The following is a 23,976-nucleotide window of genomic DNA, read 5'->3' as shown; positions in this document are numbered from 1 at the left end:
TCAAATTGGATAAGAATTGCGCCCTCTAGAGGCTCAAGAAGTCAAGACCCACGATCGGTTTATATGACAGCTATATCAGGTTATGGTCCGATTTGGACCATACTTGGCACAGTTGTTGGATATCATAACTAAACACGTCGTGCAAAATTTCATCCCAATCGGATAAGAATTGCGCACCTAGAAGCTGAAGATCTCAAGACCCAAGATCGGTTTATATGGCAGCTATATCAGGTTATGAACCGATTTGAACCATACTTTGCACAATTGTTGGATATTATAACAAAATACTCCGTGCAAAAATGCATTTAAATCGGATAAGAATTGCGCCCTCTAGTGGCTCAAGAAGTCAAGACCCAAGATTGGTTTATATGGCAGCTATATCAAAACATGGACCGATATGGCCCATTTACAATACCAACTGACCTACACTAATAAGAAGTATTTGTGCAAAATTTCAAGCGGCTAGCTTTACTCCTTCGGAAGTTAGCGTGCTTTCGACAGATAGACGGACAGACGGACATGGCTAGATCGACATATAATTTCGCGACGATCAAAAATATATATACTTTATGGGGTCTCAGACGAATATTTCGAGTAGTTACAAACAGAATGACGAAATTAGTATAAACCCCATCCTATGGTGGAGGGTATAATAAATGGCGCGTTAAAGGGACTCATATTTTTATACCCTCCACCATAGGATGGGGGTATACTAATTTCGTCATTCTGTTTGTAACTCCTCGAAATATTCGTCTAAGACCCCATAAAGTGTATATATTCTTGATCGTCATGACATTTTAAGCCGATCTAGCCATGTCCGTCCGTCCGTCTGTCGAAAGCACGCTAACTTTCGAAGGAGTAAAGCTAACCGCTTGAAATTTTGCACAAATACTTCTTATTAGTGTAGGTCGGTTGGGATTGTAAATGGGCCATATCGGTCCATATTTTGATAAAGCTGACATATAAACCGATCTTGGATCTTGAATTCTTGAGCCACTAGAAGGCGCAATTCTTATTCGATTTGGCTTAAATTTTGCATGACGAGTTTTGTTACGACTTCCAACAACTTTTTTAAGAATAGTTCAAATAGTTCAATAGAATAGTTATTATCCGATTTGGCTGAAATTTTGTACAACGGCTTCTCCCATGACCTTTAACATACGTGTTTACGAACCGGTTTAAAGCCTAATACAACTCCCCTATAAACCAATCTCCCTATTTTACTTCTTCAGCCCCTAAGGGGCGTAATTCTTACTAGATTTGGCTGAAATTTTACACAATGACTTCTGCTATGGTCTCCAAAATTCAGTTCATTTATGGTGCGAAATGAACCAAAACTTGATATTGTTACAATACCATAGCAAATGTTTTCTCGACAAATGTGATTCATTGTGGAGGGTATATAAGATTCGGACCGGCCGAACTTAGCACGCTTTTATTTGTTATTTTTACTACTGGTGGAAACAATCCTAACAATATTCAGGTGCAAATTATAGTTAAACTGAAGCAGATTGACCTATATTAGACGCACTCTCCTTAATTCGCACTATATAAAGGACGCCATCGAAAAAAAAATTTCCTCTTTTAATAATAATTTTTTGTTAATCGCTTATTGGTCGCCATTTAATAAAAGAAAAAAACAAAAAACGTTACCAATATTCTTTGATCGAGGAAAAAAATCTTTAATTCTTAGTAATCTCTTTTGTGTTCGAAGCATTCCAAATGGTCTGAATTTATTTGAGTATGTAGAAGCAGCTTTTATATAAATCACATTGAAGATAATTATATTTTTGATATTATACGTAATGCACTTTAATTTTATTTGAACTTAGATTTTTGCTTGAGTGTAACCAATTTCTCTTTAACGTTAAATATTAAAACACTCTTTTGAGTTTTGATTTATACCATTGATATTTTTACCATTTGTAACATTAACTTATACCATTGATTTATATACCATGGATTTATTCTCTCATTTGCAATTTTACACTCGAATCATTATCACTCACCTAATAGCATTTGTCTCTTTCTTTATTATACGTTTTGTCATATGATCTATAGTGAGTACTCTCACTCTCGTTTGTATAACATGTTTTCTTTTGTTTTGAGTGTATAACAGATTAAGTTTGTCAAACACTTGTAGGCTTAGTCTTAAACTTTGTTAAAAATAAAAAGTCTTCTTCTAATAGCATTCAACGAGGACAGTTGTCTCATTATTTAAAGCGGAAGAAACTCATAGGAGGACAAGTTAGGACTTTTAAGTCTGACTTGGCCCGTAAAATAAATATAAAATTAAACTGAACATTATCCAGCTAGGACGTTTCGTCTGGTTAGGATTTGTTCATAAAATTCATAATTTAATGAAATATAAAACCGCTAGGGTTGGACCCTTAATCTTGCCCTCAAAACTGCTAGGGTTGGACCCTTCATCCTGCCCTTAATATATCCTAGGGTTGGACCCTTCATCCATTCCCTACAATTGGCGCCCAACAAAAACTTAAATTTCCTGAAAATTAATAAGATTTTTACTATTTCTGTGGTTTCAACGTGGTGCTGACGTCATCAAACATTTGTCCGACCATACTGCTCTGATTATTCTTGGAGTATTGTTGTTGTTGTCCAGCATTGGTTTGGTTTCAGTGCATTATTGCGTTCTTGCTGATACTCAATTGCATTAGTCGTCAAATCCCACCAGTGTTGTTGTTGCAAATCATCACCACGATCATCATTTCTGTTGCTTCTGTAGTTGTTGTTGCATATCTTCAGCATAACCATTATTTCATTTGCTTCTGTTGTTATTGCAATTCATCATCTCAGTCATCGGTTGGACCATTCGTTGTTGTCGTTGCAAAGAAGGCTTGCGTTGTTGCTTTGAATTTGAGTGATATTCCATATAAAGAGAGGTGATATTGCTATAGGCAGCGAGGTTGAAGAAGATTCTCTTAAACAGGGTTCCCCTATTTTGAAAATATATTTTACCCTATATGGCTGTAAGGCGAAGCCCACGTTCAACGTCATCTTTAACTGATACCCTAAACAGTGGATTAGCAATGGAGTTGGACCGCACTCAGAATGTTGCCAAGGCAAATTCAAATACTAGTTCTAGTACAAGTGCAAGTACAAGCGCTAGTACAAAAGGTTCTTCTGGAACCACAAGCGAGGCTTCACGAAATATGGTCTTAAGCGATGCCCAATTCAGAACACTCATAAGTGGTTTAAGCGTCAGACAAGAAGTCAAATCGACATTTAGTAACTGCACAGCTCGTTTTCATGGCAACCGAAATTCGACAAACGTAGAAGATTTTTTAGCTACAATTTTAGTCTATAAAGAAGCCGAAAATATTTCAGACTTTCTGGCACTCACTAGTCTTCCCCTATTATTAGAAGGCTACGCTTCCAGTTGGTGGCAAGGAGTCAAGGATGAAGCGAAGACATTCAATGATGCTGTAGATCTTTTACGAGGAGCCTTTGCACCTCCAAAACCAGATTGGCGAATATTCAGTGAGATTGCGCAAGAAAAACAAAAGTTGTTTGAGACTACAGACAGTTTCATTTGTAGAAAGCGACGACTTTTCGCACAACTATCAGAAAAACTTTCAGAAAATACTATGCTTAACATGATATTTAGCCAGCTTAGTTTGAAAATCCGAGAAAGAATTCAAAGAGAAAGCGTAACATCTTTTCATGATCTCCTATGTAAGGCAAGGGAAATTGAAATGCTTGTTGCTGAGAATAGGCAAGATAAGGTGGAAGAAAAGTCAAAGCCAGCCGAAAATCAGGGAAAATCTGTCCTAAGATGCACTTTCTGCAGAAAACGAAACCATTTGGCAGAAAATTGTTTCAAGAAAATTGAAGCAGAAAAGCACAAAAATGCTAAGGAAAGGCCAGAAACAAATTTGAACTGTTACGGATGTGGAGCAGCAGGATACTACCGCTCAAATTGCCCATTCTGTAATAAAACAAATTCGAATACTGATCCAAGAGATGGTCACCTTGATTTTAATTCCATGCATTCTACAGTAGTGGGACGTAACGTCCCAGTGGTGGACATAAATGTAAATGGTTTACAGGGGGAGGCATATTTTGACACCGCAGCTCGAACTAGCGTTGCTGGTTACCATCTTTATCAAAAGCTAATTCAAAAAGAGGTACCATTCCAAAAAGTATGCGCTGAGATTATACTGGCAGATGGTATTGCTAGAAATGAGACCGTATACTCTACAGTAGTGGATATTATAATTGGAAAACGCTTTAAGAAAATACGTTTCATTTGTTTGCCCAAGGCTATAGGAAACAGAACCCTACTAGGAATAGATTTCCTTGAAGAAAATAATATTGTTCTGGACCTAGCCCAACGTATATGGCATTTTAAAGATGATCCGTCAACAAATTTTAGCTTCAAACTTCATCAACCTGGTATACTAAATAGTATTTCTTCGATTAAAAAGGTGAATGAGACACCAGACGATGTAAAAGACTTTTTGTCCTGGTTCGAGAATGGCAATAATGATTACTCGCCAAAAAGTATAAACAAAATCTTTAAAGACTCAGTTTCAGAAAATACCGAAATCCAATCTGTTTCAAGTCTTTTTCCACCTCCAAAGAAAGTAAAATACGATGAGTATTGCGATGAAATATTCACACCAATTGAATTAAATTCAATTGATATAAAGCTCCGTCGAAGTGAAGGTCCACATTTGACCGAAAAAGAAAGAAAATCACTTGAAGAATTACTGGTAGCTGAAAAGGAAATATTTGAGGACATTGATATGCCAGCACCTCATGTAGAACACTATATAAAAACAGGATCACATGAACCCATAGCTAACGCCCCATACAGGATTTCGCCAAAAATGAAAACTGTTTTAAAAGCTGAGCTAGATAAAATGTTGGAAAAAGGCATCATACAAGAAGAAGAATCTCCATGGGCATTCCCAGTTGTTCTGATTCCTAAAAAAGATGGTTCAATTAGACTATGCGTTGACTATCGTCGCCTAAATGCGATAACTACTGCAGATACATATCCTTTACCAAGGATCGATGATCTTTTACACTCAGCGAAAACCACGCCATTCATGTCGACCTTAGACTTGCGTTCCGGTTACTGGCAGATAAAAGTTGCGGAAAAGGATAGAAAGAAGACTGCCTTCACAACACCGTTTGGTATATATGTGTTTAATAGAATGCCTTTTGGCTTAAAAAATGCCCCAGCTACGTTCCAACGTCTTATTGATAAGTTTCGCAATGGCCTACCGAATATATTAATCCTGGCGTATTTGGATGACATCATTATTTGTTCAAAAGATTTGGGTTCACATATATCCGATTTAAAACAAATATTTGAACGACTTAAAATGTTCGGATTTCATCTCAACCGAGAAAAATGTTTCTTTTGCAAGCCAGTCATCAAATACCTTGGGCATATTCTTACTACCAAAGGACTCAAACCCGATCCAGAAAAGACAAAAGCTATAATGGAAAGGCCTAAACCAAGAAATCCAAAAGAAGTTTTGTCATTTTTACAAACGTGCTCATGGTACAGGCGTTTCATTCCTTCTTTTGCCAACGTTTCTAAACCTTTATCAGATTTAATCAAGAAAAACGCTATTTGGCGATGGTCAGAAAGAGAGCAGTCAGCTTTTGATACCATGAAAAACCTTCTGTCCTCTCCACCGATTTTAAAACAAGTTGACGAAAATTTGCCATTCATATTGAAAACTGATGTAAGCAACTATGCTTTGGGGGCTGTTTTAGTCCAGGGGGAGAAGGAGGAAGAACATATAATCGAATATGCGAGTCGATTATTATTGGTAGCCGAGAAAAACTACTCTACGACAGAAAGAGAAGCCTTGGCGGTAGTATGGGCAGTTCAAAAATTTAGGGGTTATATCGAAGGTTCTGAAGTTTTGGTGCTCACTGATCATCAGCCCTTAAAATGGCTATTTAGCCTAAAAAGCCCAACAGGTCGTCTAGCAAGATGGGCTCTACAACTCCAGACATTTAACATTCGATTTGAATATACCCCTGGTCGCCAAAATATTGTGGCAGACACCCTTTCAAGACCACCTTGCTTGCTGGAGAGCCACAATGAGCTAAAGTGCGAATGTATGGCCATTGAAATCGATTTTCCACACAAAGGAGCTGAAGACTTCAGAGAGGCACAAATAAAAGACCCAGCATTGAAAGCCATAATTGATTCATTCGAAAATGATGACGAAAATGTGTCTAAATACACAGGCAGAGGTTATATCATGTTAGATGGTGTTCTATATAGATTTTGCTCTGAGGAAGAATCAGAAAATGGACAATTGGTAGTTCCTGAGTCAATGCGTAGCATGATTCTTTATAACTTTCATGACGTCTCTACCGCTGGTCACTATGGAATCGATAGAACAATCAGTCGAATATCGCCACATTATTATTGGCCAGGTATGAGAAAACAGATCACAAACTATGTCAGATGCTGCATTGAGTGTCAACGCTATAAGCCCTCAAACTTAAAACCTGCTGGTCTTCTGAAAACTGTTAGCAGCAATCAGAGATTCGAAATAATAGCAATTGATTTGTTTGGACCACTGCCACGCACCCCACAAGGCCACCAGTGGATATTGATTGTAGAGGATTTATGTAGCCGTTGGACTGAGTTATTTCCTTTAAAAACTGCTTCAGCTGAGAACTGTGCATTAATTTTATTAAACGAAGTCTTTTTGCGATATGGAATTCCAAGAAGAGTCCATTCAGATAATGGCACACAATTTATTTCGAGCGTAATGCAAAAACTCACTTACTGCTTAGGCATTGTGCAGTCATTTACACCGGTGTATCATCCGGAAGCCAACCCGGTGGAACGAAAGAACCGTGACTTAAAAGTGCAGCTGTCAATCTACGTTGGTCAAGATCATACCACCTGGGATGTTAATTTGCCATCCATAAGATTTGCCATGAATACTGCGAAATGTGCATCCACTGGATATACTGCCGCATATTTGACATTTGGGCGTGAATTGAGGACACCGATGCAAGTTCAAACAGATCTAAAAGCTATAGTAAAAGCAGAAAATTTCGTACCTCAAATAACACCTCACCTTCTTCGACTTGCTGATAGCCTTTCCCTTGCAATGGAGTGCCAAGAAAAGATGCAAGACAGAAACAAACTATATGCAGATTTGAAACGCAGACCGCAGCAAAACTTTGAAATTGGTGACAGAGTGCTTATTTCAACGCACATTCTTAGTAAGAAAGATAATAATCTCACTTCAAAACTGGTACCTCGGCGTGATGGACCATATATAATATTGAACAAAAAGGGAACCTCGTGTTACACTGTAGCTTCAATGGATCAACCCAGTGTTCCAATAGCAACTTATCACTCATCAGACCTAACCTTATATGAAGGAAATACTGATAAACCTCTTTATAAACTCAAACGTAGAGGTCGGCCTAGGAAAGCCTCTTCAACAGACAACACAGAGCAATTTGAAAATGCAACTGCGACGAACAAGAATGCAACTACTACAAAGCCGATACTCAAGCCTAAAAACGTTACACCCAATGACACAACACACATAATGCAACAACCCATCGAAAATATACCACCTTCAACAAATGCCACAGAAGGTAATACTACAATGAACAGAAGGTCCTACCGCAACCGACGACAGCCACACAGATACGGGAATGTCCTGCCACATCATCGGGACGATTTCTGAGGCAGAGGGGGAGCATGTAGAAGCAGCTTTTATATAAATCACATTGAAGATAATTATATTTTTGATATTATACGTAATGCACTTTAATTTTATTTGAACTTAGATTTTTGCTTGAGTGTAACCAATTTCTCTTTAACGTTAAATATTAAAACACTCTTTTGAGTTTTGATTTATACCATTGATATTTTTACCATTTGTAACATTAACTTATACCATTGATTTATATACCATGGATTTATTCTCTCATTTGCAATTTTACACTCGAATCATTATCACTCACCTAATAGCATTTGTCTCTTTCTTTATTATACGTTTTGTCATATGATCTATAGTGAGTACTCTCACTCTCGTTTGTATAACATGTTTTCTTTTGTTTTGAGTGTATAACAGATTAAGTTTGTCAAACACTTGTAGGCTTAGTCTTAAACTTTGTTAAAAATAAAAAGTCTTCTTCTAATAGCATTCAACGAGGACAGTTGTCTCATTATTTAAAGCGGAAGAAACTCATAGGAGGACAAGTTAGGACTTTTAAGTCTGACTTGGCCCGTAAAATAAATATAAAATTAAACTGAACATTATCCAGCTAGGACGTTTCGTCTGGTTAGGATTTGTTCATAAAATTCATAATTTAATGAAATATAAAACCGCTAGGGTTGGACCCTTAATCTTGCCCTCAAAACTGCTAGGGTTGGACCCTTCATCCTGCCCTTAATATATCCTAGGGTTGGACCCTTCATCCATTCCCTACAAGTATTACTTAAAACAGTGGAGGCCACCATAGCGCAGAGGGTAGATGACGCTGAACGCCTGAGTTTGAATACCAGCGAGAACATCCGAATAAATTTTCAGCGGTTGTTACCCTCTCCTAATGCTGGCGACATTCGATAGGCACTGTACCATTTGGTATGGCAGCTATGTAAAAACTTCACCACAAAGAGATGTAGCACTGCGGACTCGGCTAAAAAAGGAGGTTACTTATCCTTGAGCTTAAACTTAAATCGATATATGAGAAGTTTGCCCTTGTTCCTTAATGGAATGTTCATGGGCATAATTGCATTGCATAAAACGAGATCATTTATCTTGACGAGGCTTTAGATCTTGATTTTAAACGAAATCACCACATAAATATATCTAATTCCATTATGGTGGGCGTATAAATAAAACCCTCGAAATAGGTATGCAAATCTTACCTGGACTGTATAGCTGGGCCAACTCTTGAGCTCCTTTGTGTTGAGGTCCCCATCTTGGTGCTGTTTTTTCTGTGAATGTTTGTTCCAATGCCGAATTGCCATTCGGATCATCCTCATGCATTGAGTTTTCTAATATTTCCTGATCACTTTTCAAAGACATCTGCAAAGAAGAATAGAATTGATTTTATCAAAACGAGAGCTTCTTACCGATTTTTACCATTTTGCACAAGGTGTTGCCCTTAACATTCGATGTAAGCTGTAAACTGCAATGACAGTTGATTTCAAGTAATACTATATGGATATGGATTTATTTGAAATTCAAGTATAAGGACAGAATGAGAAATTTAAGTCAATATCGCACCTGTTGTAGCCAAACTGGGACCAAAACATGTGCTATGCTTTTTTCACTTAAAATGGAAGGTGACAGACAGTTTTCATATGCATGTACGTATGTCTTCGCAGCACTTATACATATGTCTTAACAGCGCACACTATTAGCTTCTATTCAACAAATATTGAACAATATAGGATATCAGTGCCAGAGACGTAGTCAGTATTTTATTTTGTGGGGGGGGAGGTCTAATTGTAGACCGATCCTAGTCTTTCAAATCCTTCAAAATGTGCTTGTCCTTGCGAATATCTTAGTTTTACAGTGATAGTTTCGGCTAAACAGCTTATTTGACAGTTCTATAAGGGAAATCTGTCAAATAAACTTACTTTACAACTGCATTAAGTTTTGTGAATATGGGTATTTTGATAAAAACCCGAAATACAAAGAGACCCCTACGTTATTGCTTTTGTGAACCTTTTTCTATCTTTGTTCAGTTTTTATTTTCGTCAACTAACAAATAATTTATGGCCTCCTCAAAAATGATCATTTTCAAAAACGAAATTTATTTTCAAATATTCTCAAAAGGCAAATTCTCTAGAAAGCTTTTCCAATCAGCTAGGCCAAGATGCCCACTAATTGATGTTAAATGTGCTAGCGGCAAACTTATAAAGCTTGTTCTCATAGAAAAAATTCTGCGCACTAATAGGATTTAACAAAAATCTTTCCTATTTTGACACATTTCCTTACTTTGGGTGTTTTTTCTGTAAACATGGAATTCGACCCATAATCACCATGAGCTCCGTATCAACTGTCTTAAATATTATGGCTGTGTTTTAGTTTATATAGTGTATATAGTGCAGTCCAATTAAATTTGTATGAAAATGACATCTATCTAGAACTTCGTTATCCTGCATAGATATCATTTACATACAAATTTCATTGCACTGCACTAAAAGTATGTAAATAAAACACAGCTTATATTTTGAGTTAGTAGAATTTCAAGAAAAAAAAAACGGAAAAGTTCCATTTAAAATAATTATTTTAGAATGTAAATTAATTAGGGTGATAATTTCGGTGTTCTGAAAATGTGTTTCCGAGTTTTTGGCGCGAGATTCGGTCTTGAAAATTTCATTAAAACGTTTTCTTCAAAAATAAATGTTGTCTTTTCAATGATGTTATTGAAATTTTTCCTCTAGAAAAAACTCATTTCGAGAGGGCCTAAGGCTGAGCAATATTTTATCTTTAGGCGATATTTAATTGAAATTCTGCCTTTAGAAAACCTTTAGTGGCATGTTAAAAAAAATTAATTTTGTCTACCGAAAATTTCATTAAAATTTACGGCATTATTCACAAAACTAAATGAAGCCTATTCTATTTAGAATAGAAAAGCAAAATAAAAGCTTTAACAAAGAATGGGCAAAACATAGTGTCGCAAAATGAATTGAGCGGATATAAAAAATTTTACTGAAATTTTGGCTTTACAAAATAATTTTTAGGTAGGCCCAAAACTGGGCAAAAGTTTATCTTCAGAGAAATTTTCACTGAAATTTAGTCTATAGAAAAAATTTCTTAAAAAAATAAGCCTTTAGAAGAAATTTTATTAAAATGTTATATTTAAAATATTCATTAAAATATTGTCTATTTAGTCTTTAGAAAAATTTTAATCGACGGAAATTTTGCCGACAAAGACAAAAATAGAAAACGTTTCATTAAAATGTTGTGCTTAAGAAAAATAATGTTGAGGCGGCCCTAGTCTGAGCTAAATTTTGTCTTAAGAGAATATTAAAAATATGAAAATTTGTGTTGAACAAATAATTTTGGGGTGGCTCGGGCCCGATAGCCGCCCCCTGCCTACGTCCCTGGTCAGTGCCATAGCCTTACAACAAAAAACTTACAAGGCTAATGAATTGAAGTATAGAAAGTTTGCTAGTATTTAGGTACAACTGTGTTCTATTCCCATATTTAAAAATTCTCTGCTTAATACATTTAACGAATAGAATATTTCTTTTCACAAGAATATATGAGTGAGGGGTTTTAAATTGATTGTATAAAACAATTAGGTGAAAGGGAATAACTCGTAAAAACCAGTTTGCATTGCTCTTTAAATCCGGATTTAATGGCTCTATCATCTGTTTTCCCTTTATAAAATCAGCTGACGAGAGCCTTAAATCCGGATTTAATGAGCAGTGTAAACGGGTTTAAAGCCACAAGTGTTGTGTTTAAAGATGGTGCGTCTAATAAGATCATGATATCCACTTAATTAAAAATTTCCCTATAAAACAAATTAAACCATAATAGAAAGGACAAGTTTACCCCTCAATAATCTCGTCATTCCATTTCTGATACCTTAGAAATCCCATCTGCGAATCCATAAAGTACATGGAAGCTGACACTCGTTACCAAGTTCGTACTGGTATATTTGTCAACCAACACAGCTAGATCACTTTTTTTTATTAACAGTTGATGATATTGTTTACAAGCCACCGAAAGCATTTGCTTCTGAATTTATAAAAAAAGAAAGCAATAGTGTGATTGCGTTATATTTGGCTGAAAAATCACAACCTGCTAAATCATATGGCTAAAGATCTGCAAATTTCCCGTGAAAGAAAAAGCTTTACAAGTTCCAAAAGGCTCTCCCGATCAAAGCAACAAAAGTTGAACTGAAAGGCACAAATGAGTTGTTGCGCTTGCACGAATGTGGTTAATTTCCGAACATCGTGTTCTCTGACGAGAAAAATTTCCTAATTGAGCAATTCGTAAACTGCCAAAATGATGTATCTATTTAACCGAAAGCACGTGAGTCCGCAAACGGTCACCCGAATTAATTTTCCATATCAAGCGATGATTAGGGCAGCTGTGCCTGACGTCAAAGTAAAGGCGACTTATTACGGTGAAAACATTTTGGAAGTTGCTTTTGAACCGTGGGCAAGTAAATATTTCGGTCGAAGACGTATAAACCATCAATGGGCTAAAAAAATCATGTTCCGTGCTTCATTTTATCCACAGTGATTGTCCAATTCGCTAGATGCCAATCCGATGGACTTTTATATTTGGGTCATTTTAGAGAGCAAGGTAAAGTGGTGAAAATATGCCAGTATGGATGCGCTAAAGAAAGCCATTGTGCGAGTAGAAGAATGTGCCAAAATATCACATTGGTGCAGCTTGCAACTCGTTTTTTGACTGACTCAGAGCAATAGTCAGGACAAAAAGTGGCCATGTCGAGCAAAATTGACTGGATTCCGATTTTGGTAAATAAAATGAAAATATTTTCACAAAATAAATATGGTCGTTTGAATTGATAACACTTCGTGTCAGCTACTCTGTATAGACATTAATAATCGTTTGGAGTGACACTCCAAGTCGATCAAGAGATTTTCATCGGGAATCCGACAACCCCAACTCAACGACATTGTTAATAAAGAATGCATGTTACGTTAAGCAGCTAAAACCTAGTACTCTTCATTCGCACGAAAATTGTCTATTGGACGATATAACACAAACAAGGAGCATACAATGACACACAACAAAAGCAACTCCATTGAAGCAGAGTTGTTTGCGACCCATGTCGTGAGCATTTAATTGCATTTGCAATTAATTGAAGCGAAATTTAAAGTGACGCAGCGACATGCCGCATGTATTTTGCTCATAGATCTATTCATTATCACTTCTACGAAATGTGTTCGTAAGAACAAAGCTAGACGATTAAAATTTTGTACAAATACTTCCTATTAGTGTAATTCGGTTTAATTTTATTATTTCTTGGAGGAGGAACCCCCCACATTTTTTCAAAATCGAAAATTGCCAAATTTTTTCTGTTACAATATGAGTATCAAATGAAAGGTATTTAAAAGTAGAATACAAATCTGAAATAAAAGTTTATTTTTGGTGTCTGAGGCGCACACCCCTCCCCACCCCCAAAATCCACATATTTACCGATTGGGACAATACGGGTATCAAATGAAAGGTATATATGAGTAGAGGACGTACATGTCATAAAAATGGTACCCTAACTTTCGGGGGTACCCAACCCCCAAAAACATCACACAACAGGACACTTTTACCGTTTTGGAAATATGGGTATCAAATAAAAGGGTATTTAAAAGTAGAGTACAAATCTGACGTAAAAATGTATTCCTTGAGGTCTGAGGGGCTTCCCCACCCCCCAAAACACCCCAGCAGGACATCATCCCAACCGATTGGGACAATATGGATATCGAATAGAAGGTATTTAAAAGTATAGTAAAAAGCTAATATAAAAGTGTATTCCTTGGTTTTTGAAGCGCTCCCACCCCCCGAAAACCCTTAAACAGGGCATATTGACCGTTTGGGACAATATAAGTATCAAATGAAAGATGTTCAGTGTACTTCTGTTATGCTTCTGAGCGTACTTCAGGTATCTGCGGAGCCTCTCTAACCTAACCACTAAATAGGACGTGTTGTTATAATTTTTGTATTGTATTGTATTTGTATTTATTTTTAATGTGATATGGGAATTTAAGGAAAGTTTTATGACATTAGAATTCGAATCTTATGTTGATATAAGGATTCACGTATTTAGGTTATATTCTGCCGTTCAGCCTCGTCTTTTCTCGTCTCGTCTTTTGGGCCTTAGCGTCTGGGGGACCGACGGTCTGCTCCCAATAAAAACAGCACCGACTATATAATACCCTACACCACCGTGTCTGCGTACTACTTTTAGTGCATGGAATCTATGTTAAAATATAGTCAGATTTTATTTTTGAGTACCTATTGACATATTGAATAGATCCTTGTAAGATATTCTTACGATAGGACCTAAATTGTGGCTACTAGAGCGTTAAAGGCAATATCCTATGATATATATATATATATATATATATATATATATATATATATATATGGGAGTTACATATATCTAAATCTGGACGGACTATGATAAAATTTAGCACACGAACTAAAACCTCAAATCGAACAACTCACACTAAATTTTATAAATATCATACCAAATTGTAACTTCTATAGTCTTAAAAGGCCACATCGGATGAAAGATATATATGGGAGATATATCTAAATTGGAACCGATTTTTAGGAAATTTCGCACACATATTAGAACGTCAAATAAAACATTTCATAAAAAATTTTGTAAAAATCGGACTAAAATTGTGGCTTCTACAGCCTTAGTAGGCCATATCGGATGAAATATATATGTGGGAGCTATATCGAAATCTGGTCCGATTTTTTCCAAATCAAACACAGAAATGCCCAAAGTTATAATACCCTGTACCACAGTGATGTAGGGAAAAATAATAAATGAAGGCCGATCGGGATAGAATAGAACTGCAATAAAAGGTCTTTGGTAGGAGAGTACACTTTTTAACCTCAAATTGGCATAGGCAGGCGACCCTACGGATCTTTAAAAATGTGGTATCCAAAATGGTAGCTTTAAAATATGATTTTGAATGTTGATAAACATTACAAAAAAAATTAATTAGGGTGGATCTGAACGAGACCCCTGAATATCTTGATCGCCACCTTCGATATGCTTGACATTATGGGACTCAAACAAAATCTAATATTATTTCAGGGTTCGTCCCCTAAACTCCCCTCAAACCGGCAATGTTTGCCTACTATGGTCATATTGGTGGATTATGGCAAATAGGGGCTCAAATCTGATATCTGTTTTATGGCCAAGTGTTTCAGGGACGACTCATCTCCTTAACCACCCTGAACAACACATATATACCGACTATACAAATATGTAGCTCACATGTGGTTTTTTGAAGTAGAGTGTGATTCTGGTATCAAGAAGGCGCCACGGAGCGGGCCCTGTCCAGCTTTGGAGATAAAATAAAAAAGGTGGTAGAACTAAAAATCAGAAAACGAAGAGATTTTTACGTTATTGCAGTAGTAAACTTTTTTTTTCTTTGCCCACTAATTGATGTGAAATGACTTAGCGGCAAACGTAAGTGCGATAAAAACTTGCTCTTATAAATAAAAGTCTGCTGACTAACATTATTTTAACAGATTTCCTCATTTAAGGTGGGCATTAGGTTTGTGTTTCACAGTGAAAATAAACATGTTTTACGAATACTTTTTGTAGATAATAGATTTTGAAGCAAGAAGACCTTCTGATTTCTTTCATTAGGGCATTTCCATTATTTATGATAAAATTTTAATAACAGTGCTATGTTATCAGTGATATTTTGGTAGTTTTTCAAAAAAGTTATCGTGAAAAACATGTGTATTACGCCGTGAAACACGAACTTAATACCTACCTTTTTGTAAACATGCAATTTGACTCGTCGAATTTCATTAAAGATTTTCGTACATAACACATAAGGAAATCATAATTCGTTATTTCATTTAAAGACATTTTTAAATATTTTTTTCTGCAGATGAAATTTCAATTAAAATAATAAAACGAGAATCAACAGAAAATTCATACAGAATTATGTCTTAGAAAAATGGTTGCTGAATGTATGTCTTTCGGAACAATTTTTATAAAAAAAAAATATTTGTCAAGAAAAATAATATTATAACTTTTCGTTAAAAACAATCACAAAAAATTATATTGCGATTGCGGTTTATAAAAAAAAATTTGCATTAACCTATTAACGACAACAAATAAAAACAAAAATTGTAGCTCGGTTATGAAAGAGGTATCGTAATGAAATTCGGATTAGCGTAAAGTGGACGACTTAAACCAGTTACAACAATTTTTCGTGTCAAGTTTTGAAGGAAAATTGGCTTGTCGAAAGTCGGCAATTTTTTATTTCCCAAAACTAAACGAAAAAATTTCTCAAAATTCTTGGAATTGAGATTTCTGGAATCCGTTTTAATGTCTTGCTGGTTTTTATATTAAAAAAAATTATTTAAGAAAATGTTTTTTTTTTTATTGTACTGGCAGAGGAAATAAAAACATTTTTTTTAAATTTTTAAATTGAAAATATATATAAATTATCTAAATCTTATATATAAAAATCAATTTGTGTTTGTTTGTATAGACTCTAAAACGACTAAACCAATTTTCTTTAAATTTTCACATATGGTGCATAATGATCCCGTGGTGAAAATAGGGTACTACATTTTTTGATATCTGAAGGGGGCGGACCCTCCCCCTTATCCTTATTTTCAGAAACGCCATATCTCGGTAATGGGTGATGCGATTTAAGCGAAATTTTAGTAACCTAAAAATAACAAGTAAGAGCGTGCTAAGTTCGGTCGGGCCATGGATCGCATTTGTCGAGTTTTATGCGCGGTATCTCTTTTAGGCAAACAAAGAATATTGAATAAGAATTGTCATGCTATTGGAGCTATATCAAGTTATGGTCCGATTCGGACCAGAAATTAATGCTGAACATTGAAGAAGTCATTGCGTGATACTTCAGTTCATTCGGATAAGAATTGCCCCTTGTAGGGCAATGCTCAAGAAGCAAAATCGGGAGATCGATTTATGTGGGAACTGTATCAAACCATATTAAACACGTATGTTGAAGGTAATGAGAGAAGCCATTGTACAAAATTTCTGCCTGAGAATTGCGCCCTCTAGAGGCTCAAGAAGTCAAGATCCCAGATCGGTTTATATGGCAGCTATATCATATTATGTACCGATTTGCGCCATACTTAGCACAGTTATTGGAAGTCATACAAAAACAAAATACCTCGTGCAAAATTTCAGCCAAATCGGATGACAATTGCGCCCTCTATTGACTCAATAAGTCAAGATCCAAGATCAGTTTATATGACAGCTATACCAGATTATGGACCGATTTGAATCATACCTAACATAGGTGTTGGAAGTGATACCAAAACACCACGTGCAAAATTTCATTTCAAATCGGGCGAGATTTGAGCCCTCTAGAGGCTCAAGAAGTCAAGACCCAAGATCGGTTTATATGGCAGCTATATTAAAAAAAATTAACCGATTTGAACCATACTTCGCACAGTTGTTGGAAGTGATACCAAAATTTCAGTCAAATCGAGAATTACGGCCTCTAGAGGCCCAAAAAGTCAAGACCCAAGATCGGTTTATATGGCAGCTATATCAAAACATGGACCAATTTGGCCCATTTACAATTCCAACTGACCTACACTAATAAAAAGTATTTGTGCAAAATTTCAAGCGGTTAGCTTTACTTCTTCGAAAGTTAGCGTGCTTTCGACAGGCAGACGGACGGACATGGCTAGATCGGCTTAAAATGGCATGACGATCAGGAATATATATATGTTATGGGGTCTCAGACGCATGTTTCTAAGTGTTTCAAACAGAATGACGATATTAGTATTAGTAAAGCACGAATCTGATATTAATATTCGGGAAAAAGTGTGTATGGGGCTACCCACCCCCATAACACCACCCATAAAGGACGTATTTGCTGACCATTCCAATATGGGGCTGTAAAAAGAAGTATTTTAGAGTAGAACACGATATATATTTTCAGGGCTAAGTCACCAAAACATCCCCCAAAACGATCATGTTTGCCGACTATGCAAAAATGGGACTCAAACGAAAGGTATTTGGGAGTAGACCATGAATTTGATATCAACATTCGGGACCTACTGTCTAGGTGACGTCCTACCACCATAAGGACCCCCAAATAGGACAGTGAACAGTCAAGACAGTGGAGCTCGATATTCATAGTTTTTAGGGCCCTACCCCAAACCGGACATATTTGCTGGCTTTTGCAATAAGAGGTTTAAATTAATGATATTTGAGATTAGAAAACGAATTTGAGGCCACAATTTTGAGGCCAATGGCAATATGGGGTTCAAATAAATGATATATAGATATATGAGAATAGAGCACTTTGCTGATATATTTTCCGGGCTTAGTGTTTGGGGGACCACTCCACTCCCCAAAGCACCCCTAAATCGGTCATATTTACCGACCATGACAATGTGGGGCTTAAATGAAAGGTATTGGTGGGTAGAGCAAGAATTGATACCCACGTTCGGGACCAATTTTCTTTGGGAAAAGGGGTAGACAACTTTTCCCAAAATACCCGACAAATAGCAATTTTTTACTGACCTTTGCAATATGGGGCTCAAATAAAGGTATTTGATATTCCCCAAAACACCCCCCAAGGGGTAAACATTTTTCAACCATGCCTATATGTGGCTTAAATGAAAGGTATTTGAGATTAGAAAGCGAATTTGATAACCAATTTTTGGGCCATGTGTTTGGGGGACGCCTCATCCTGTAAACTCTTCTTAAACAAATGACAATGACAATATGGGGTTTAAATAAATGGTATTTGAGAGAAGAGCACGATGCTGATATTTTTTCAGGGCCAAGTATCTGGGGGACCACCTCAACCCCGAAAACACCCCTAAATCAGACATCATGAGAGTATCGGGCAGAAATAAAGTCTATTGAGAATGGAGTACACCTTACATCCAAACTTAAATTCGTAGACCAATAAAGTTCATATAAAATTCAGATAAAGGCACTTATATTGTAAAACTGTTAGTATAGTATAGTATAGTATAGCATAGTATATACTATTTTCGTAGCATGGTATAACACTGAAAGCTCTTTAATTGTGGAAAATAAATATTCAAAGGAAAATTTTGTTCCATATAAAGTAAAAGAAGGCGCAGCGGAGCGGGCCCGGGTCAGCTAGTTATAAATATATAAAATTTCATCAAAATCTGAATAACGGAAATGAGGGTTAGGCGTAATGGGTTAGAATTTTGTGTATAAAAATATTTATTGAAATTTTTCTATAGTAAAATTTTAGGAGGATGTAGTTTGGGACAGGTAAGCATAATAAAAAGAATTAAAAAAATTTTTGTGCAAAATGTAGTGTCGCAAATTTTGGCTTTTCAGGTTGTCTTTAGGAAGATTTTCGCTGAAATTTAAGCCTTAAAAAATTCATTAAAACTTAGTCTTAAGAAAATTTTTTGAAATTTATTTTATAAAAATGTCTTTAGAAAATGATATCTTCAAAAAAAGATATAAAATTTTTTTTCTTTAAATTGCGAGTGGGGTCCGACCCTTTCAAGGTTTTGTCATTAGAGAATGTTATATGTGTTATAATTGACTGTGCGGGTATTCTAGGTATTATGTAAAATAAGGAACAGTAAAATTGTTTACAAATTAGTTTCAAGAGCATTAATCTATTTATGTAGTTGGAAGTGAAGATACTATTAATACTTTAAGTAGGAGTTTGTGACGAAGCACAATTAAAAGGAAAACATTAGATCATATAAGTTAACAAGCATGAAAAATTGGGGTTACATTATATCTGTCCAAGTGTGCTGGTATGATAATTTTTTTCCTCTGGTGGACTGAGCGAATTGTAAGTAATCAAACAGGTACATCGGCTGTATAATATATATGAGTTTGTGAAAAAATGTTAGAACTTTGATTTTGAAAAAGATTATCAAAAGTAACTCCGTATAGTTTTTTTGAATACTGGGATGTGTTTTCTTCACGTCGCAGGCGGTAAATGTATCTGAGGATGGCATTGTAAGCCACATTAATTCGATGATGACTTTTTTTGTCGCAAGATGCAAATATTTCGCATCCATACAGTATTTGCGGAACTAGGCATGTTTTGCTGGAGGCCACCGTAGCGCAGAGGTTAGCATGTTCGCCTATGACGCTGAATGCGAGGGTTCGAATCCTGGCGAGACTAACCGAAAAAATTTTCAACGGTGGTTTTCCCCTCCTAATGCTGGCAACATTTGTGAGGTACTATGCCATGTAAAACTTCTGTCCAATGAGGTGTCGCATTACGGTACGCCGTTCGGACTCGGCTATAAAAAGGAGGACCCTTATCATTGAGCTTAAAACTTGAATCGCACTGCACTCATTGATATGTGAGAAGTTTGCTTCTGTTCTTTGGTGGAACGTTCATGGGCAAGATTTGCAAAATTTGCAGGTATGTTTTGCTAATAGTAGAGGTGTAAAAGATTGGCTTCCATGGTGTATTCTGAGTATTCCAAACATTTTCCCAGTAGCGATTTTATGTGGTCGTGCCATGTAAGGCAGTCATTGAAAATTACTTCAAGATTTTTTAAATCTTTGACAACAGTGATTATTCGGTTATTCAATACAATGCCATGATCAATTAGGGACTGGTCGAGTTTTGATTTGCTTATTATAAGACATTTAGTCTTGGAAGGGTTTAGGATTAAACCATTGTTGTTCGCCCAAACATGAACATTAAGCAAGTCCTTGTTCAGCAAGGCAATTCTAGATTGTATATCAGACTAGCTGACCCGGGCCCCCTCCGCTGCGTTTTCTTTTACTTTATATGGAACATAAGTTTCCTTGGAATATGCATTTTCGACAATTAAAGAGCTTTTAGTGAAATACCATGCTAAGAAAACAGTATATCGCTTAACTAACAGTTTAACAATTTAAGTGCCTTTATCTGAATCCCAGATGATCTTTATGGGTCTACGAATTTAAGTGTGTACTCCGTTCTTAAAATACTTTATTTCATCCCGATAGTCTCATGGTTTAGGGGTGTTTTCAGGGACGAGGTGGTCCCCCAGACACTAGGCACTGAAAAAATATCAGCATCGTGCCCTCAAAATTGGATATCAAATTCGTTTTCTAATCTCATTTAAACTGTATTGCAAAAGTCAGAAAATATGTCCGGGGTATTGGCCCTAATAACTATAAATATTAAATTCCACTCTCTTTAAGACCCAAATTGTCTTGGTGAGCAAATACGTCCTATTTGGGTGTTGTTATGGTGGTGGGGCGCCCCGTAGACAGTTGGTCCCTAATGTTCATATCAGATACGCGGTCTACTCCCAAATACCTTTAATTTGAGCCCCATATTTCCATAGTCCGCAAACATGACCGACTTGGGGGATGGGCGGCCATTCAGTGAGTTGGCCTCGAAAATATATTGGGTTGCCCAAAAAGTAATTGCGGATTTTTCATATAGTCGGCGTTGACAAATTTTTTCACAGCTTGTGACTCTGTAATTGCATTCTTTCTTCTGTCAGTTATCAACTGTTACCAATATATCGGATTCGAGTTCTACTCTGAAAACCCTCTTATTTGAGCCTTATATTGCAATAATCAGCAATTACTTCCAATTTGGGGCCATAGACACTTTCCCGAATATTGATATCAGATTCGTGCTTTACTCCCAAAGACCATTCATTTGAGCCCCTTATGGCTATGGTCGTACATTTGTTCCCCTTTGGGGGATGCATTTGGGGAAAGGCGACCCCCTAAACACTTGGTCCCATATTTGGATATCAGATATATACCTTTTATTTAAGCCCCATATTGCCATGGTCAATAAATAAGTCCTGTTCCGGAGGTGTTTGAGGGAAGGGGTGGACCCCCAAAAACGTGGTCCCACATTTGGATATTAGATTCGTATTCTACTCGTAAATACTTTTCATTTGAGTCCCATATTGCCATGGTCGGTAAATATGTCAGGTTTAGGGGTGTTTTGGAGGTTGGGGTGGTCCGTTTTCTTATCTTAAATACCTATCATTTGAGTCCCATATTGTCGTGATTGGCCTAAATATATGTTTAATAGGTTTTAGGGTGGGGCGGCCCCCCTAGGTACTCCATCCGAAATGTGGATACCAAATTTTTATTTTTAGGGTACTATATGAGCGCACACAATTTCGGTTAAATCGCACCACCCATCTTTGAAATCTGGTGTTTCTGAAAATTTGGGTAAGTGGGAGGGTCCGCCCCCCCTTCAGACATCAAAAAATTTAGTACTCTATTTTCATCACGGGATCATTATGCGCCATCTGTGAGAAAATCGGTTCTGCCGTTTTTGAGTCTATAAGGAACACACAAACAAACAAACACAAATTGATTTTTATATATAAGAAGATTTGGGGCTACTTAAGTATACCTGAACGTCATCAGCATAAACATGGAAATTAGAGTGTGTTATATGATTCTGGAGATCCTGTATTTACATAGAGAAAAATAGGGGTCCAAGAATCGAGCTTTGAGGAATAAAGATTAGGTTCTGAGATTCATGTATGAATGGATCAGTCGAACAGAAGTCTCAGAAAAGTGAAACAGTGTCCTCAGTTTTGAACAGAGTATAGAATGATTTACCCCATGAAAGGCCTTCGAGTGATCCAACAACAAGAAATGCAATGGCTCCGGAGTCGAGGTGTTTTTTTTTCTTCTTAAGTCTACAGATGCCAATATCCTTACAGACTAATATAAATATACATATATACAAACAATATTTATATTTAACTAGGATTTAAGTATAGCATAATTTTTATACCCTCCACCATAGGATGGGGGTATACTAATTTCATGATTCTGTAACTCCTCGAAATATTTGTCTAAGACCCCATAAGGTATATATATAAGTATATATATTCTTGATCGTCATGACATTTTAAGTCGAACTAGCCATGTCCGTCCGTCTGTCTGTCTGTCGAAAGCACGCTAACTTTCGAAGGAGTAAAGCTAGCCGCTTGAAATTTTGCACAAATACTTCTTATTAGTGTAGGTCGGTTGGGATTGTAAATGGGCTATATCGGTCCAAGCTGCCATACAATCCGATCTGGGATCTGGGAACTTCTTGAGCCGCTAGAGGCCACAATTCTTATCCGATTTGGCTGAAATGCATGAGGTGTTTTATTATGACTTCCAACAACTATGCTGAGTATGGTTCAAATTGGTCCAAAACCTGATATAGCTGTCATATAAACCCATCTGAGGTTTTGACTTCTTGAGCGTCTAGAGAGAGCAAATTTCTATCAGATTTGGCTGAAAATTTGCATGACGTGTTTTGTTAGGACTTTCAACAACCGTTCAAATCGGTTCATAACCTGATATAGCTGCCAAAAAACCGATCTGGGGTCTTTACTTCTTGAGCCACTAGAGGACGAAATTATAATCCGATTTGACTGAAATTTTGCATGAGGAGTTTTGTTATGACTTCCAACAACTGTATTAAGAATGGTTCAAATCGGTCCAGAACCTGATACAGCTTCCATATAAACCGATATGGGATCTTGACTTCTTGAGCCTCCAAAGGGCGCAAGTACAATATTATCTGGTTTGGCTGAAATTTTGTACAACGGCTTCTCATGACCTCTAACATACGTGTCGAATATGGCATGAATCGGTTTATAGCCTAATACAGATCCCCTATAAACCGATCTCCCTAATTTACTTCTTCAGCCCCTAAAGTGCGCAATTCTTACTAGATTTGGCTAAAATTTTACACAATGACTTCTAATATGGTTTCCAATATTCAGTTCAATTATAGTGCGAAAGGAACCATAACTTGTTTCTTTTTAATGAGTATCTATCCTCAGTAAAATCAAAAAGATGATAATATTTATTAAAATCTAAATTATTCCTGATATTCCATTAGTGCTGTGATACAGCTGTGGTTAACTCTAAATCCCGACTGACGGTCAAACAATAAGTGTTGGTCATGAATATGATAGGTTATCTGCTTGTGGATAATTTTCTCAAACACTTTATATAAGAAAGGTAGTATCGCTATTGGCCTATATTCTTTATTAGGTTTCACAACAGGAATAATCTTAGCGTGTTTCCATATATTAAGGAATGTGCTTGTTGTTGTTATTGTATTGAAGATGTATGTAACATGTGGAAGAATGAATGGTAGGAGAAGTTTAAAGAATTTTGGATGCAACATGTCAGTTCTCATAGCATTGGATTTGACGGCAAGGCAGGAGGATAGGACTTCCGATGCTGAAACAGTTAAATTCGAACATGTTGGTAGGCTCAACGTATGTGATACGGCTGGTTGGTTGTGTTAAACGTGCGGCAGAG

General features: G+C 36.5%; 1 protein-coding gene across 2 annotated transcripts in view; it reads right to left on the bottom strand.

The window, feature by feature from the left end:
- LOC106083295 (plasmanylethanolamine desaturase 1) overlaps window positions 1-23,976 on the bottom strand; it is a 150,768-nt gene that overhangs the window by 48,652 nt on the left and 78,140 nt on the right. The window contains exons 2-3 of one of the 2 annotated variants that reach the window (XM_059364904.1): window positions 9,117-9,162; window positions 8,900-9,059 (exon numbers count right to left, since the gene is read on the bottom strand). In XM_059364904.1, the coding sequence (XP_059220887.1) occupies window positions 8,900-9,059; window positions 9,117-9,119 (163 nt within the window). In that variant the 5' untranslated portion in view covers window positions 9,120-9,162. The remainder of the gene's footprint in view (window positions 1-8,899; window positions 9,060-9,116; window positions 9,163-23,976) is intronic. The other variant, XM_013246229.2, reaches the window with a different exon arrangement.

This window comes from Stomoxys calcitrans, chromosome 3 (genome assembly GCF_963082655.1).
Source record: "Stomoxys calcitrans chromosome 3, idStoCalc2.1, whole genome shotgun sequence".
In the NCBI taxonomy this organism is placed as follows: Eukaryota; Metazoa; Arthropoda; class Insecta; order Diptera; family Muscidae; genus Stomoxys; species Stomoxys calcitrans.
The sequence above is the reverse complement of the archived record's forward strand: the minus strand, read 5'-3'. Positions and strand labels throughout refer to the sequence as shown.